Raw genomic sequence first — 17,451 nt, 5'->3', positions numbered from 1 at the left:
AAAAATAGGACAAAAAGAAAATACCAGAATGGTAGATGGCATATTAAACACTGGTTAAAAAAACAAAAATTGTCATACTGAGGAAAAACAGCCAGAACAGCCTGTTCAGAAGAAAACCACTTTAATTATAATGACACAGATAGGTTGCAAGATACATACAAACATGAACCAAAAGAATATTGATATGGTGATATTAATATCAGACAAGGGCGACTGAAGCGAGAGGTATTACGAGAGAGAAAGGAAATTTTGTGATGATATAATGGGTCAAATCAACGTGGATGTATAGGCATATAGAACTTGGAGTCACCTTCAAAAGGAGTGAAGCAAAATTGACAAGCGGAGACTCTGAGAAACCAACAATCATAGTGGATATTTAAATTTCTCTCTTTAAGTAACTGGTACAACATGCCAATAAAGAGGCACGGATACTGCAGCTCCAGTGAGTATGGGAGTAAGCATATGTGGGGGAAGTGTGGGTAATAAACTGGATAAGAAAAAATTCAATCTGGTCTTCCCTACCAGTCAATCAGCATTCCTAGGCATTGATGCTACTTAAAGTCTTGAAAATTGTGTAGGATGTTAGGTATATTTAATATAACTAGGTTTGTATATTGTCAGGAAAAATAAACCCTAAAGTAGAAAAAAATATATGTTGCCTGCAAAGGCTCCTTTAACTATCTTTCCACATTGGTCCGCTAACTCTTCAACCTATTCTAACTTGTCTTCTACCTTTACTGCTCCTCTGAAATTGTTCACATTCAGCTCACCATGTTAGTTATGTTCCTAAACGCAGAACTTCTTAGTCTTCTTCTCATTGCATCTCATAAACGTATTTGACCCAGTTGATAATTTCTTCTTTCTTTCAACTACCTATTCCTTAAACTTTAAGAATGTCATAGTCCATGTGTGTTTTTTTTTTCTTTTCCTCTTTTTCTCTGGACATTCCTTCTCAATCTCTTGATAAGTCTTTCTTTATCATCCAGTCATTAATTGGTAGAGTACCTCAGTGCTCCATCCTAGGCTCTTGTCTCTTTCCTTGGCTTGCTCCATATCCAAGTTTTGTTCAAATGGATGGCTTCATTTACTATCAAATGATGGCACATCTAAAATGTTTGTCTTCCAAAATTTAGACCCTAATATCTGTGTCCTCCTTTTCTGCTTTTTCTCGAATGTCTCCCAAGTTTATCAAACTCAACAGAAGCAAAACTCAAGGCATCATCGTTTTCCAACCTGGCTGTTCCAGGAAATATTGCCGCCATTCTCTTAATTGCTCAAGTTGAAAATGTGGAAGTAAATGTTTACTCCTTCATATTCCTGAACCTTCAGTTTCCAAACAATCATAATGTTCTGTCAGTTCTCCCTTTTAAATATCTATAGAAGCTCATTGCTTCTTTGTGTCTTCTTTGCTAGCAGATATAGTCAAGTTATCTTGCCTGATATACTGAAATTGCCTCTTAACAAGCCTCCATACCTCTAGAGTTATCCCCCACCCCATTTTAACCCCAGTACATTCTGGTTTATACATTTGACATACAGTCTTAACATGTAACTCACTCACTTAATACCTTTCAGTGGCTTTCCAGTGTTCCTAAGATAAACTGCAGGATCTTTAACAGGGCTGACATTGAGGCCCACATGATCTAAACCCTGCTTATCTTGACACCCTCATCCTGGTCATCATGTTTTACTCTCCCTGTCATTCACTGTACTCCAGTCATCATGGGTTTTGGGTTTTTTTTTTTTTTTTTTTTCATTTTTTCAATGGTTTTCTGCCTTATTCCCTCTGCCTATAGTACTTTCCACCTTTATCCCTTGATCCGTGTAATTACCACTTATCCTTTAGTTCCATATTTAAGAAGTACTTTGTAAGATTAGTTCTTTAATCATATGCTTCTAAAAATATTCTTCTAAATATGCTTCTAAAAATATTTATGCCTGTAGCACTCATCACACTTTTTTTGAATCATACCTTTGATTGTGTCCAATATCTTTTTTCCACAAAACTACAAACTCTATGAGGTTAATACTATTCCAAACACCCAGAAAAATGTCAGGCATAAAGTAAGTGCTTAATAAATGTTTGAATGAATGATTGAAATCAATAATTTGATGCCAGGTGGTAATATAAGTGTTATTTTAAAAAGTAAAACAGTAAAAGAAATACAGAAGGATTAAGGTCAAGGAAGCGTTCCTTTAGAGAGAGAAGTCCAGAAAGGGCTTTCTGTTGAGGTGATATTTGGACAGAGACCTGAATGAAGAGGAGTGAACTTTGTAGTATCTGTGGAAAAACGTTCCTCGAATAATCAGCTAATGAAAATACCCCAAGGTGGGAATAATCTTGGAATGTCTGAAGAGAAGTAAGGCCAGTGTGATTAGAGAAAAATAAGGAAAGGTATAGGGAGTAGCATGGTAGAAGAAAGAAGAAAGTCAGTTTCACACATGTATAATAAGAACTTTTGTTCTAAGGGTGACAAGAAACCACAGGAGAGGGTAGAGACAGTGATATGATCTGCTGCTGCTGCTGCTGTGTGTGTGTGTGTGTCCAACATTTTTATATATTTTGGCTGATCTAGACGGGGGAGGAGAACAGTGTTAGATTCAAATAATGAAGATAAGATTTTCTGCTTTTCCTTGATCCACTGTAACTTCACTGAGGTAATAATTTTTAAAAGTTCAGTGATCTGGCTAAAATTTCTACCACCTCAGCACTTTGAATATGGCATATGAGAAAATTTTATGTGAGAATGGGTTTTATTGTTTTCAGTCTACTATCACATAGATTCAATTGGCCTTTTTTCAGCCATCTTCCACTCAAAATACTCATTGAGTTTGTTATGATATCCTTTGCTATGAAATGAGGATAATTTATAAAATCAAGTCCTTTAATCTTTAATCATTACTTAACAAACGAAGCTTCTTCCAAGGTTTTCTGTAACATGGAATTACATGGCAACAAGCTAATATCGATCAATACCTTAGATTTTATGTGGCTGATCATTCTGTACCAGCCTAACAGTTTGTTTATTTTACTGGTTTATATGCTCACAATAAACAAACAAAATTGTGTATGTTGAATAGGACAAAATTCTTCCCTGTTATTGGATACACGTCAGTTTTCAGATTGTTCAGTCATAACATTGAGCTATAAATAGCAGATGGTGGGGAAAATTACTTTCTTGGGATTATCAGGATTATTACATGTAGATAGAGTTATTTAGAACATACATTCTTTATTACAACATTCTTTAGGTTAATTTTTTTAAGGAGGTGATACTGTGTTACTTTAAGTTTTTAGTTAAGTTAATTTGAATGATCTTATGTCTGATTAAAAGGAGGTTTTTAATAGTTATTGAGGTATAATTGATATTTAATAAACTGTACATATTTAAAATGTACAATTTGATATGTTTTTATCTATTTGTCTATATATCTATCTCCATGAAACCATCACCACAATCAAGATAGCAGATATGTACATCATCTTACAAGTTTATTCATGACTTTTTATAACACCTCTTCTCTGTCCCTCATCTGTACTTTCCCTTTGCAACCACTAAAGTGCTTACTGTCACTACAGATTGATTTGCATTTTCTAGAGTTTTGTAGCAGTGAAATCATACAGTACATACTCTTTTTGTTTGGCCTCTTTCAATTAGCATGCTTCTTTTGCACTTCATTCATGGTGGTGCATATATCAATAGACCAATCCTTTCCATGGCGAAGTAGTATTCTGTTGTATAGATATACCATAGTTTGTTTATCCATTCACATAATGATGAATATGTGGATTGTTTCCAGCTGGGGCTCTTACAAATATAGCTGCTATGAATACTCATGTACAGGTTTTTTTTTTATGGACATATACTTTCATTTTTCTCTGACTGGAAAGGGTGGCTCTTACAGTATGTATATGTTTACCATTTTAACAAATTGCCAAACCAGTTTTCAAAATGGTTTTTACCATTTTACATTTCCATCAGTAGTATAGGAGAGTTCCAGTTCCTGTTCTAGGAATCTTTGTAAATACTTTGTATCTCTTTCACAGTTTATTTGTCATAATAGCTTTGTATCTGGCCTTTAATCTAATAATACATAAATCATTAAAAGTTTAAAAAATGTGAGTGTTATACTAAGTATTTTACAGTCATTCTCTTATTTAATCCTCCCAGCAAGAATGCAAAAGACCAATTATTATTCCAATTTTATGAACGAGTAAATTGAAGATAACTTGCCCTACAGCACATTGACACTAAACCATGGATATGTGATTTGAACGCAGGTTGTCAGATATTGGAGATAATGATATTAACCAGTATGCTATATTCTCCCATCCTCTAGGCCAGGGGTTCTAGCATTGACACCTGGTGAAGATTAAATCCCTAACATTGTTTTTTATATATAAATTTAAGATTTTATTTTATTTTTAAATTTATTTTGAATAATAGCTTATTTACAATGGAGTATTAATTTCTGCTGTACAGCAAAGTGATTCAGTTATACATATTATGTGTATATATATATATTCTTTTCCATTATGGTTTGTTTTAGGATATTGAGTATAGTTCTCTGTGCTATACAGTAGGACCTTGTTGTTTATCCATCCTATATTTAATAGTTTGCATCTGCTAACCCCAAACTCCCAATCGGTCCCTCCCCCACATCTTGGCAACCACAAGTCTGCTCTCTATGTCTGTGAGTCTGTTTCTGTTTCGTAGATAGGTTCATTTGTGTCATATTTTAGATTACACATGTAAGTGATATCATATGGTATTTGTCTTTCTCTTTCTGACTTACTTCACTTAGTATGATAATCTCTAGGTCCATCCATGTTTCTGCAAATGGCATTATTTCATTCTTTTTATGGCTCAGTAAAATTCCATTGTATATATATATATACATCACATCTTCTTTATCCATTCATCTGTCGTGGACAATTAGGTTGTTTCTGTGTCTTGCCTATTGTGAATAATGCTGCTATGAACATAGGGGTGCATGTATCTTTTTGAATTATAGTTTTATCTGGATATATGCCCAGGAGTGGGATTGCTGGAACATATTAAAGCCATAACATCTTAAGGCCTTTGACAGTTGGTTAAGCTTATCTAAATTATATTTAAATACACAAAATATTTAGGACTATAACATAAACCAGTTGTATTGAGACAAAGTTTTCTAAATATTTAAAAAATTTTTAAAGTTTAATTTCCTTATTAACACGTTAAGTAACACAATATAGTGGTGGAATTAATAGTAACCATAATGTCAAAGTAATGATGACTGTAAAAGAATACTGTGAGGTACATGTAGCATCTATAACATGTGAAAAAATTGTGATTTTTATTCAAGAAAAAAGTACAGGTACTGCTTATACTACTGTGGTTTATAGCATGCAAACACAAATGAAAATAATGCTAGAGGGGGCTTCCTTAGTGGCACAGTGGTTGAGAGTCTTCCTGCCGATGCAGGGGACGTGGGTTTGTGCCCCGGTCCGGGAAGATCCCACATGCCGCGGAGCGGCTGGGCCCGTGAGCCATGGCCGCTGAGCCTGCGCGTCCGGAGCCTGTGCTCCACAACGGGAGAGGCCACAACAGTGAGAGGCCCGCGTTCCGAAAACAAACAAAAAAATGCTTGAGGCTAATGAAAATATGGATGTAACATGTCTCTCATCCAAGTTAATAGATGTCTGAATTTTATCTGTGAATCCTTGGACCTCTTGCCCTCATCCATTAGCTCCATGAAAATAAGATTCATATCCGTTTTGACCATAACCAGCACTTACTACAGTGCATTGTGCAAAGCAGGTTCTACTGGATGAGTGAAGAATGGAATAATATTTTCCAGATACTGCGCTGGCATTAGGATTTAGCAACGGACAAAACAAACATGATCTCCAGTCTCAAGACCTAATAGTATACCAGGAAATACAGTTGAATAAAGTCATGTGACCTTGGCTGAGTTATTTAACTTTTCAGAGCCTCAGTTTCCTCATATATAAAATGCATATAATAATAGTCACCCTCATAGGTTCCATATGATGATTGAATGAGTATCAATATGGTAGTGATAGATATACATAGATATATATGTGGTATATGTGAGAACAGTGCCTGCCACCTTCTGCTCTATAAGTATCTGCCATTATTATGAGGAAGACAAAGGAAGTGCAAGATGCTATGAAATTGCATAGCAGGGGAATATAATTTTATCTAGGGGAAGAAAGATGCTGACAGCAAATTATGTTTCAAGCTGATATCTGAATATTGGATGGAAAGTAGGCAATCAAAAGTGAGAAGTGGCTTATGGAAAGATGAAGCAGAACATGCAATATCTCTGAGACAGTAAGGGGCACAGTGCTATAAAGGGACAAAAAGAAGTTCATTATGGCTGGAACAGAGTGTGAAGGGAAGAAGGAGAGGCAAGAGTTGAAGCTGGAGAGATACACAGAGGCTAAGAGTAGAAATAAAAGCATATGGCATTTATTTATGCTGTTCGCAACACCTAAGCTAGATATGCTCAGCACAAAAGTCGTTTCTTTGTAAATTAACAGTAATTGATAAACCACTATTTTCAGAATTGTTATGTTGGACCATATATATATTAGAGGAACTTTGTTGGATTCAAATGGACTCAGTTTGTCTTTCTGAGGTTTTTTTCCCCTGGTATTTATAAATTAAACATAATAAACTCTAAGTTACTCATTAGTATATATGTCTTAATATATAGGGATTATTTGTGTTTGTTACATTAAATTGAAATGGAGTTAGTATGGCTAAAATGTATACACACACACCCTTAGGGAAACAGTATTTCAGAGCAGTGACATTGGCACATCTCACATAATGTAGCGACCCGACAAGCTGTTTACTTTTTGCTAAACTGAATATTGGGTAGATGTTTGAAAGGAAACATAAGATTTTATCACTTCTCCCTTTTGAAAAAGTATTTTTCTTATGAAAATAGTTCAGTTTTTCTCTTTCAACATTTCAAACTATAAACATTAACCCTCTGAGAGAGGCGTACTTAGAAATTTTAGGTGAAATTAATATGGTAATTTTTTAAAGCTATTGATTCATAAATGGTATTTTTAAAATACGTTTTCCTAAAATGACACTTATTCACTTGGTAAACAAGTTGTGTGAGAGAGTCAGCTAATCTCATTTCTCACTGGTAAAGAAAGCACTCCTCTTAAGTCAAAATATCAAGTATAAAGTCAACTCTTAGGAGAAATACACAGAGTACCAGACTTTAAATGTATCCAATGTGCAAAATAAATCTTTTCTTGAAAAACTTTCTCTTCTTAGAAAAATTTCCATAGAATCGCAAGAGACAAATTCCATTTGAGAGAGTGCATGCTATGTTTTATATTAAAGCAGAGATGTGGAACTGAGCACACAGCATCCTTATTTCAAAAGTAGAACCAGAGGAGAGTTTTTACCCTTTAAAGGCTGTGAAGAGAAGTGAAAATTAGCCAAAATTTCCGTGTGAATAATATGATGTGTGGCAAAGGAACTCTATTTTTGGTATAGTTAGGCAAATAAGCCAGAGGCTTTGCCATACAGAGGAACGAATAGATACTGAAAGAAATTTGCAGATCCACTGCTTTTTAGGCAGGAAGAATGCTCATTAAATGCAGAACGCTGCTCCGGCTCATGTGTTTGCTCTGAGGTGTAGGTTTTGTTCGACTGACGTATCAGATAGTCAGAGTGGTTACCACACCGACGTTGTAGCAGCTGCATAATAAATGACTGAGAGAATCATGTTAGGCATGCCCACCTAACCTAACTTGAATCATGCGAAAGGGGAGCTGTTGGAATTCAAATAGACTTTCTGGTTCCCAGCAGTCGGCAGTAATAGAATGCTTTCAGGAAGATGACAGAATCAGGAGAAAGATGCTGTTTTGCACTATCTTGATTTGTTACAGCAGCCAACTTATTGGCATGATGGAGTGACAGGAAAAACAGCTGGCATGGAAGGTAGGATTATTAAAGCTATTACATCATTATGAATACAATTAGAAGCTGACCATGACAAAGCATATGTTTGAACAAGCAGCTGTTGGTAGCTGGGGTTTGTTGCCGAGCTCTCCAAACTCTGCAAACAGTGTTGCTTTTACAGAATGGATTTTAAAATTTCCTTGTGCTGCGTTACATTTTGCGGGAGGGAGTGCTTGACTCCAACCTCAGGGAAACCCTTCTGGGATAGAAATCAGTGTTGGAAGATTTTAGAATAAAGTATTTTTCAAGAGTCTAGGTTTCTTCAGGTAGATGATGACGGGGCCGAGGTGGGGGGAGGATCTATGGGGAAATCTACCCCAGATCAGTTACATGCTATTTAGTTACAAGGACTGTTGGATTTATTGGCATATTCAGACATTGAGAAAAATGAGAATGTATAGAATGTTTGGATAGGTTGAAAACTGTTACACTTGGTTTCTGTTTTATAAGGAGTTTGGCTGTCAGTTTTTTCTCCTCATTCATTTCTAGATTTTGACATTTATTCAGTCATTCTGCATTATATGAAGAAAATACATCAATATCTCCTGCAGGGTTTTTCAACAACTCTAGCATCTGTTTCAGCTATTGAACTGTATTCACGTTTTGCCAAGTTGATGTCGACCCAGCTGGTCTATCATTTCTCGCTTGATTACTGCTCTTAATTTCTCTGTATCAGCTTGTTTCGGATAGGGCTTTGAAAGCTGTTAATGAAAAATGACAGAAAATGATAAATTATTGAAAATTGGAGCATTTATTTATTTAATTAGTTTGGAACCTTAATGAGTTTTGTCTTGTATTCTTTCTTGACTGCGTACAATTTTTAGAACCCTTTTGCTGTTTTGCAATATTTCTTTCCCTTACAGTCAGTGGATTATACTTATAGTACTTTTAAACAAATGGAGCATGAGCCTGGGCTGAATTAGCCTCCAAAAATAAAGTTTTGGGGAAAAGGGGAACAATTTAAGCTTTTTGTAGAAACTATCCATTGTTTCCATATTCTGTCTTCATACGCTGTCATAGAGATCTGTCAGTGAGTATATATTGGACCAAACATATTGAAATAATTTTTATCACCACTAGGGTAACAAGAAAATAAAACATTCAGAGCTGTTTTAACAAGTAATTGCTTCAAACAGATGTCCAATAATACAGAAATAGATTTTCCTAAGTATGAAAAGAATGATTGTTAACTGTCCATATGATAGAGAATCTTTCAGCTCTATGCCCAGTTTCCCCAGTAACCTGAGTAGCTAAATGATCCAAGTTAATGGACTATCGTGTATGAACATCTAATATGACCTTTCAGTGTACACAATATTGCTTATATGTTCTGTACCTTTTCTGTAGTAATAGTCAGTAATAGTAATAGTCAGTCTGGTCAAGGAACACTACTGGCTGTTATGTAACTTTTTTCCCTGAATGTTAGTCCATGTTTTTCAATTACATGTTCCTCTTAGAAAGAGTGACTTAAAACAACATGTATTTAAATATCAGTGAATAATTAGAAACTGATGGGCTTGGGTTCATAACTTCTGTTTTGAAGAATAGAGATTTAAATGAGTACTTTTTAACCTTGAAGCATACATGACTGTGGTTGAATATGTAATTCATAATTCATACATACAGCAGGAAAGAAAATAGTTTCCTAGATGTATAGTTTTAGCTGGAAACATCTTTAAAAATAATGTGATTCAGGCAACCTCATTATTTCCTGTTAATACTTTGGAGTGCTGTATGTGTTTGGTACAGTCTGTTAAGGACTTCTTTAATCTTTGAGAACTCAGAGACTAACAGAATTTTGCACCCAAATGATAGAGGGTTATTTCTTGGTTGGTTGACAAAAATCAGCTGTATCTAAACTCTTGTTTAAAACACAGTTCTTTTCTGTCAGTTTTATTTCTCAACTTTTTATAACCATTGTAAGTGACAGTTCAAGTCTGGAAAAACTCTTTTACATTACATCTTTAGTAGGACTCTCCTTTTGTGAATTGTCTCCTGTGAGAAAAATGTGAGCTTCCTGCTAACCTTACACTCCTGTTACCATAGTTACTTTAAAAAGAAGGTTTTCCTTTCAATGAAGATAGTGTAATTTAAATCAGCCACTGGACTCCCCAGACCGTGTTTTTTTGTTTGTCGTTCAGACTGCCTCGTTTGTGATTAAGAAGTGCTTTGTATTTGATTCCACTGATGAATGAAGAGGACAGACACTAGGTGGCACCAGCTGTTGATTATTAATGAAATCTTAGAGGCTTTGGGCCGCACACCTGAAGAGCAGGCGTCCCTTTATTTATAAATGCATTTGTGAGAGCTGGAAATTATTGCTGACCTTTCTGGCTGTGGAACAAAATTGGCGTGCACGGTGATGAAAACATGTGAAGTTGCCAAATCCTCAGTTGCTTAGTTCTGTGTTTTCTGAAGAGATTCAGGGGAAAAAAAGAAAAACATAAAAATAGAAATAGTATGTGAAAGAGAGGTGGGACAAATGAAATATAAATGTTTAACTATTTTTAAAATATGAAATTTATGTATAAATCTTTGTTTTTCCCAATTCTCTACAAACCCAGATTGTTTTTTTCTAAGGCATTTATACTACAAAAGCAAAGATAGCAACTATTTGCTTCTTTTAGGTAAAAATCTTATTGAGCAACATTATTTTTTTAATCAAGAATGTTCCTTAGTTCTCCTTTAATGATAATCTTGTCTAATGAAAATTCCCACTTGTGTTGGATTGGCCTGCCTTCAGATGTACTGGTCTTCGTCTAGAAAGATGAGCAGGGTGAGACACTGTCAGTTAAGAAATGTGCTTCGAAGTGTTTTTCCTGAGAAGCTTGCTCCTTCCTTTTATTCTCCAATTCTCAGGTTGTCTATATTTTAAGAACGAAAAAGCAAACACAAAGAAACCACATAAGTGCGTGCATACTTCTGAAAAAAAGAATCAAACTGTTTAAAAAGAGAACACCATGACGGTATTTTAAATTGGTCCTGGAGTTAACAAACTAAAATGGAAACGGAGAAAAGTGGGGAGAGTAAACAACTGTTCCTATTGGAATTCTTTTTGGAAAAAATAAGCAATATTTTCCCCTCATTGGGAATAGCTGAGAATTCCTAAGGAAGATGGGATGATTTAGAATGAGGGGAAAGGCAATACAGGCTGTAATCCTCCAAGGTTCTATGAAACAGTAGGTAATATGGCTAGTTATTTTGATTATACCATAGAGTTTTTTGAAGACTTTTATGATGTAGTCAGGATGGAGAAATATTTGCTATTTGATGTGTCTGGTAGATTAATTACCTTGATAAATTATTCTGTATTGGTCTATCAATTAATGAATCATTGTAAACCAGGAAGGGGGGCTCTCACAGGACTATGATATAATTCTATCCAACTGGATCTATCTGACTTGCAACTAATCTCTCATAGTGTGACCTGTAATTCTGACTTTGGCCCTTTGGCCTGTGAAATACTAATATCCAAAAGAAGAAGAAACATCAAAATAGCTTGTCCAACTGAGAAAGAAAAGAAATGCATTGAAGTATTATGTACCAAAGGATTATGATCATCTAGGAAACTTGATGACACCAGAAAGATAACATTTTAAGAGGAATAACATCCTGCACTAAAGTTTAAAAATCATTGCAACAAGTATGGTATGTGAGAGAGTTAAAGCTTAGCAACCATTCATTGAAAAAGACATTGATTTTTGTTGGCCATATTTCAGTGTCAGTCACAGTCTCATATGACATCAAAACAAAATAAAAGTAATATTAGACATTTATCCTTTCTGGAAGGAAACAAAAAAAAGAAAGAGAGAACAAAGTTGAGAAGGAACTTTTTTAGAGGCATACCATGGTCTAAGAGGAACTTTAACACCTCAGAGTGTTCAGTGGAAAAAAAAAATGCCTGGATGGTTGGTGAAGTGTGCTAGAAACCACAACAGTTGAGGGGCCTTGAAGGTTCTAGAAAAGGGAAAAATTGAAGAGTGCTTGAAGGAAAAAGAATAAAGAAAAATTAGACCAGTTTCAAATATCAGATGAGCTACAGTGTAGAAGAGGGGTTAGACTCATTTTTACCTCTCTCGTACTGAAGAAAAAAATATTATTTCAATAATTGTATAAGCAGAGAATTGACTACTCTGAGATACTGCACTCCTTGTTCCTGAAGTGTTCATTGCTGGGAGTGCAGTTCCTGCATTAAAGAGAATTTGAAGAAGAAGATGTCTGAGATAATTTCTAATTTTAAGAACCTTTGAGTCTAGTCACAGCTTACAAAAAAATATTTCCCTTTTCAGCGATTCCTTTGAGTGTCTCTAGTACTCTATTGGCGCCCTCCATGCCAGTAATTATGACCCATGTGCCATGGCTCTTTCTGTCTAGCCAGCTAACAATGGTTTCTGTATTTCTAAATGGTTTTTTTAAAAAGATGAATAATATTTTGTGACATAAAAATTATATGAAATTTTGATTTAAGTGAATATTAATAAAGTTTTATTGGCAGCATATCTGTTTACAGATTGTCTCTGGCTGTTTTCATGCTAGCACAGCAGTTAAGTGGTGGTGACAGAGACCATATTTATTATCTGGCCCTTCCTAGTAGTAAAAGTTTGCTGACCTCATCTCTAGTCTGTCAGAGGACTTTGCTTTTTGCTCATTGAATCAAGTGTCTAGAGCAAGCGAGGTCACCATTAAATATCAGCTGAAGACCATAAACAGAAGTTGTGATCACCCATAATATGTAAGCACTACAGACTTTGCAAAGTGGTCCAGGTATACAGCTTAGGAGTTAATGATGGGGCCATTGTGGCAGTTAATCTGTTAAGAGATTTTACTTGCTGAGAAATGTCTGTTTATTATGTCTATAAGAAAACTTGAGATCTCTGAATTCTGTAATATGTGCTTTGCCTAAGTCCATTGATCTCGCTGAACTTACCTACTTGCTAAGATTAAGTTATTTTTATTGTTACTGTTCAATTATTGTGATTTTGGTAGACTTACAGAAAGTACAGAGTCAGTGGAAAACAAGTGAAGTCAGTGGGAATTACTTCCTGCAGCTACTTTTTCTCTCTTTGTAGGTCTATAGTCTTTCTAAGCGGCTTTTGTATTACAGTGATCTGGAGAGGTGCACACCTTTTTAAATAGATGAGGGTGTTCTTGATCAAAATATGGTCTGGAGGGGATCAAAGAATATCAAAATAAAAATATATGCACTGCACTATAAAACAACAGTTGAGGCTGTTAGTAAATGGTTGATAAGACATGCTAGAGTTAAAAGTTAGCAATGAAATAGTTCTGAGCTATTTTCCTGAATATGTGGATACAAGGGAATTTTTTTTTCAAATCATGTGAGAAACTGTAATTAGATTCTAAGCATAAATTTAAGAGATTCTGGGTTTACCATCATAAATGACAATCTCCATAATTCCATGATTGTGAAACTAAAATCCCTGCCTTTTTTCTAGGGAGGGATATCATTGCTGTTCATTGGTAGCACTGGAAATTCCTATAAAACCCATAGGATTCATATTTTATTTCCATGAGGATGTTACTGAGCAGCTATCTTATGATGCCTGTCTCTATGGTAACAGATACAAGGCTTAAGGGTCTGAAGGAAATTCTTCCTATTGGTTTAGGAATATGGAGCAATGAGGGAGACTCACTGAGGAAGAGGATAAAGCTGAAGGAAGGTAAAAGAGGCAACTGTGAGAAATTTTCATGAGGGAGGTGTTTTGTGTGTGAAAAGAATTTCATTTCCTCTTAATCTATCTCAGAATGAAGTAAAAACCAACGTGTAAGTAAAGTTTCTAAAAAAATTCTCAAAAAGTATTATTTTTCAACCATCCAGTCAATTTTTTGCTGTTGCAGTCACACAGATCTTTCCCTTAGGTAGCTTACTTTTCACTATGCAGAGAAAGATTGCTTCTTGCCTGAAATTGACAAGAGGAGGGCCCTACCTTTGGCAAATTTAGTTTTTGTTATTGCTATCAGAGATCTTGATCTTTTAAAGGACTTTCTTTTTCTTGATTCCAAGGGTAAGAATATTGAGCTCTACTTGGCATTGCTCATAATCACTGAGCTTCTCAGTAAATGATGAAAGTACACTGTTTCTCCAAGACATTCTTTTTAAATCTATTTCTATTAGAGACCAGTAATAAGTATAACAGGCATACTGCTTCTTTGACAATTAAGCATTTTTTAGAATGTGTTGGGTAAGATTTTGTATTTTTACATGTTTTACTTTGTGTCTCTTATTAAAATAATAAAATCAAACAAAACCCCCCAAATGTTTAAAAATACTTGATTTTCTATTTCACTTTTCCTTTTCTTTAAGTTTAGAAAATAAGAAATCACCATGTTTAAATTTTTTTAAGAAGGAGACAAATGTGACTCTCCCTTTGATTTAAAGTATGTATTCAAGATGTTATCGCATAGCAAAAAGCATATAAAATATTTGTGCAATTTGTATGTCCTTTAGGAAAATGTCAGACTCAGAGGGGAGAGAAGGCTGTCTTACCGTGAAGCTCTTACTGTAGTTTCAACATTAAGGCAGGCGTTGGTCTTTCATTTATCCTGATGTCTTCATATATTATTATGTTGGGGTCAAATGCAAAAGAAAAACAAAATAATGGCAAGTGAGCAGAAACTCGTAACTTGATGAAAGAAAATTAAGATTTTGGGGGGGAAATCTTAATGAAAATAAATACATTTCAAATGATATTTATAAGATCAAATTAAATATTTACTTGTTTATTATTCACTGGTCATAGTGCTTAAAGCTTTAAAGGATTTAAGTCTTTTTATGCTTTATTTTCTGCCCTCAAGAAATTTATAGATTCTCTATGTAGATATAACTTTCCAGAAATTTAATCCACTCTGTATAGATATTAATAAAAGATAAGACATCGTCTTCAGGACTTGTTCACACTGTCTTTAAATTAAATGAAAAAATAGAGTTAGCTGTAATGTTGCAGTGCCTTCTTTGGTAATTTTGGAAAATAAATTTTTTGGAAGAAAACCTTGTTTATTACTGAGTCCATTTTGAACCATTAACAGTAATTGCAATATAAAGTGAGGTTTCTGAATAAAGCAAGGCTACTTTAAATATTAAACATATATACTGGTTTTGGAAACCTGACTTCAATTTTAAAAGTATGACATTCCTAGCATGTATCTAACATGACTGGCCTTCAAAAAACTTATTTTCTTTGGCTTTGGGCTTACATAGTCCGGAGTGCACTGCAGGGCATAAGCAAATGGGTAAGAAGATGGTCTAGACAAAAGTACTGTGGGAAGTAAAGATAGGAAATAAGCTTCTGGACAAAGGTTTATACAGGAAGTGGGGGATGGCTGAACCAGAAGCTTAGGTGGTACGCAGAAACTAATCAGTATTCACATACACTTGAGGATAAATGGTGCTTCTCACCATTTCCAAAGAAATATTGTCATTACCTGGCAATCCGGAGATGAATAAAAAGAACTAAGAAGTAGGGAAAATAGATTTATCAGAATCTATCTGCTCTGGTCATAACATTGTTAGAACTGATTGCAATGTTCCAAGGATAAAACCTGATGAGGACCATCATATTCTCATTTTGCTAGCACAGATCTCCGTTTGACATATTATGGGTGGAATTATGCATTACAGCAACAATAAACTGCATTATGGAAAGTGACGCTAATGTTAACCTGAAATTTTATGGGTTTTAGGCAAGTTGTGGGATTTATTTATGTTCTGTGACAAGTGTGAAAAGGAGGAAATTGAGTAAAAGCCTGCCTGTTATGGAAATGCTAATAATATAGTGCGTAGGAATCTCAGGTTCATCTCCCTTTGGCTGCTGACCTATTCGTAGATGGGCTCTGATGGCCCTGGTGGTTCTAAGAGACAGAGCCCGTTTCTCCATTGCGTCATCCAGAACAGGATCAAAGCCCACCAACTGAAGTGACAGGTTGTTTCTGCTGTTTTCCATTCATCCAACAAATACGTGTTGATAAATCCCAACTGTCAGGATCTGTGCTAGAGCAAGATGACTCAGATACGATCCCTGAGGAATTGAGAGCTGAATGTGCGTTATGTGAATGAAGACAGGAAAATATCTACAGTGTACCAGAAGACAGCAGCAGCTGTGACTCCAGAGAGAAAAGCCAGCTAGGGAATGAGCTAGAGGCTTCCAGGGTTCCTAGTTTGAGTGATCTGAAAGAACTGCAAGTCTATGAAAGAGCAAAATGATAGCTGAGGAGAAAGACTGCAGATGCAGTGAGAAAAAGATTAGTAATTCAAAGTAAAGGGGAAAGTAACTTACTTGAAGTTTCACTTGAAATAAGGAGAAGTCTGCCTACAAGCCATTGCTCATTTTCATTGAAATCATACCTAGCAGGAAGAGGTTTAGAGTGTAGTCAGTTTCAGACAATGAGATTGAACATTTTTAATCCTACATGAGTGTGACCATGAAAACTATGTTTCAGGAGGATTTAGGGGAAAAAAAATATCTCTCTTGGTAGTTTATGTACATTATCCTTGAAAACTCATTCCTATGCTATCTTTAGAGAAATTATCATATTGTTTTATCTCAGTATGTATCTATCTTTAATTAGAAGCTATCTGAAAACGGTTCACCTATGTTTAATTAAATTAATCACAGAATTAGACCTCAGATTACACAGGAGGGCTAAAAGGATGACATTTTATATATGATGGGCCTATTGCTACATAGACCCATAATATGAGGAAATTGTGTTAGATAATCACAAAGGTTTCATCCAACTTCAAAAGCATCTAGCATTGGGCTTCCCTGGTGGCGCAGTGGTTGAGAGTCCGCCTACTGATGCAGGGGACACGGGTTCGTGCCCCGGTCCGGGAAGATCCCACATGCCGCGGAGCGGCTGGGCCCGTGAGCCGTGGCCGCTGAGCCTGCGCCGGAGCCTGTGCTCCGCAACGGGAGAGGCCACAACAGTGAGAGGCCCGCGTACTGCAAAAAAAAAAAAAAAAAAAGCATTCAGAATTAATTGGTCTTCAGCGTCACCCCTGACTCCTAGGAACTTAAGAAGACATAGGTTTACATTTTAATTTGGAAGAAAGGTAAGCAGGATATTTTCTTTAACACTTGAATGGTCTAGAAAGTCTTTCTCCCTCTCTCCTCCTCCCCCTTCCCCCTCCCCCTCCTTCCTTCCCCCTTCCCCCCATTACCTCTTCCCTTTCTTGTTTCCCCTCGCCCCTTCATACCTATATAGATGTGTATGTTTGCATGCAGGCATGTATGTATATCTGTTTCTGTCTCTATCTGACTTTCTGAAGTAATTTATATATATAGGGTAAAGGCACATTCATTATTGGAGTAATTTTCTTTTGTAGATAAAAGCAGTTCTGTCTGGCTTAGTTTGCAAAACTTCTTTATCAAAATATAACAAAAACATTTAAAAGTGCACAAATCAATAAGTGTACAACTTAATGAATTTTCAGAGT

The 17,451-nt window shown here is 35.6% G+C and overlaps 1 protein-coding gene across 1 annotated transcript in view; it reads left to right on the top strand.

Annotated features, from left to right (window-relative positions):
• Nucleotides 1-7,861: 7,861 nt before the first annotated feature.
• Nucleotides 7,862-17,451, top strand: part of DMD (dystrophin) — a 2,251,544-nt gene continuing 2,241,954 nt past the window's right edge. Inside the window, exon 1 of the mRNA XM_049704774.1 lies at nucleotides 7,862-7,976. Coding sequence (XP_049560731.1) covers nucleotides 7,970-7,976 — 7 coding nt within the window. The 5' untranslated portion in view covers nucleotides 7,862-7,969. The remainder of the gene's footprint in view (nucleotides 7,977-17,451) is intronic.

This window comes from Orcinus orca, chromosome X, assembly GCF_937001465.1.
Source record: "Orcinus orca chromosome X, mOrcOrc1.1, whole genome shotgun sequence".
Taxonomy (NCBI): Eukaryota; Metazoa; Chordata; class Mammalia; order Artiodactyla; family Delphinidae; genus Orcinus; species Orcinus orca.
The sequence above is the reverse complement of the archived record's forward strand: the minus strand, read 5'-3'. Positions and strand labels throughout refer to the sequence as shown.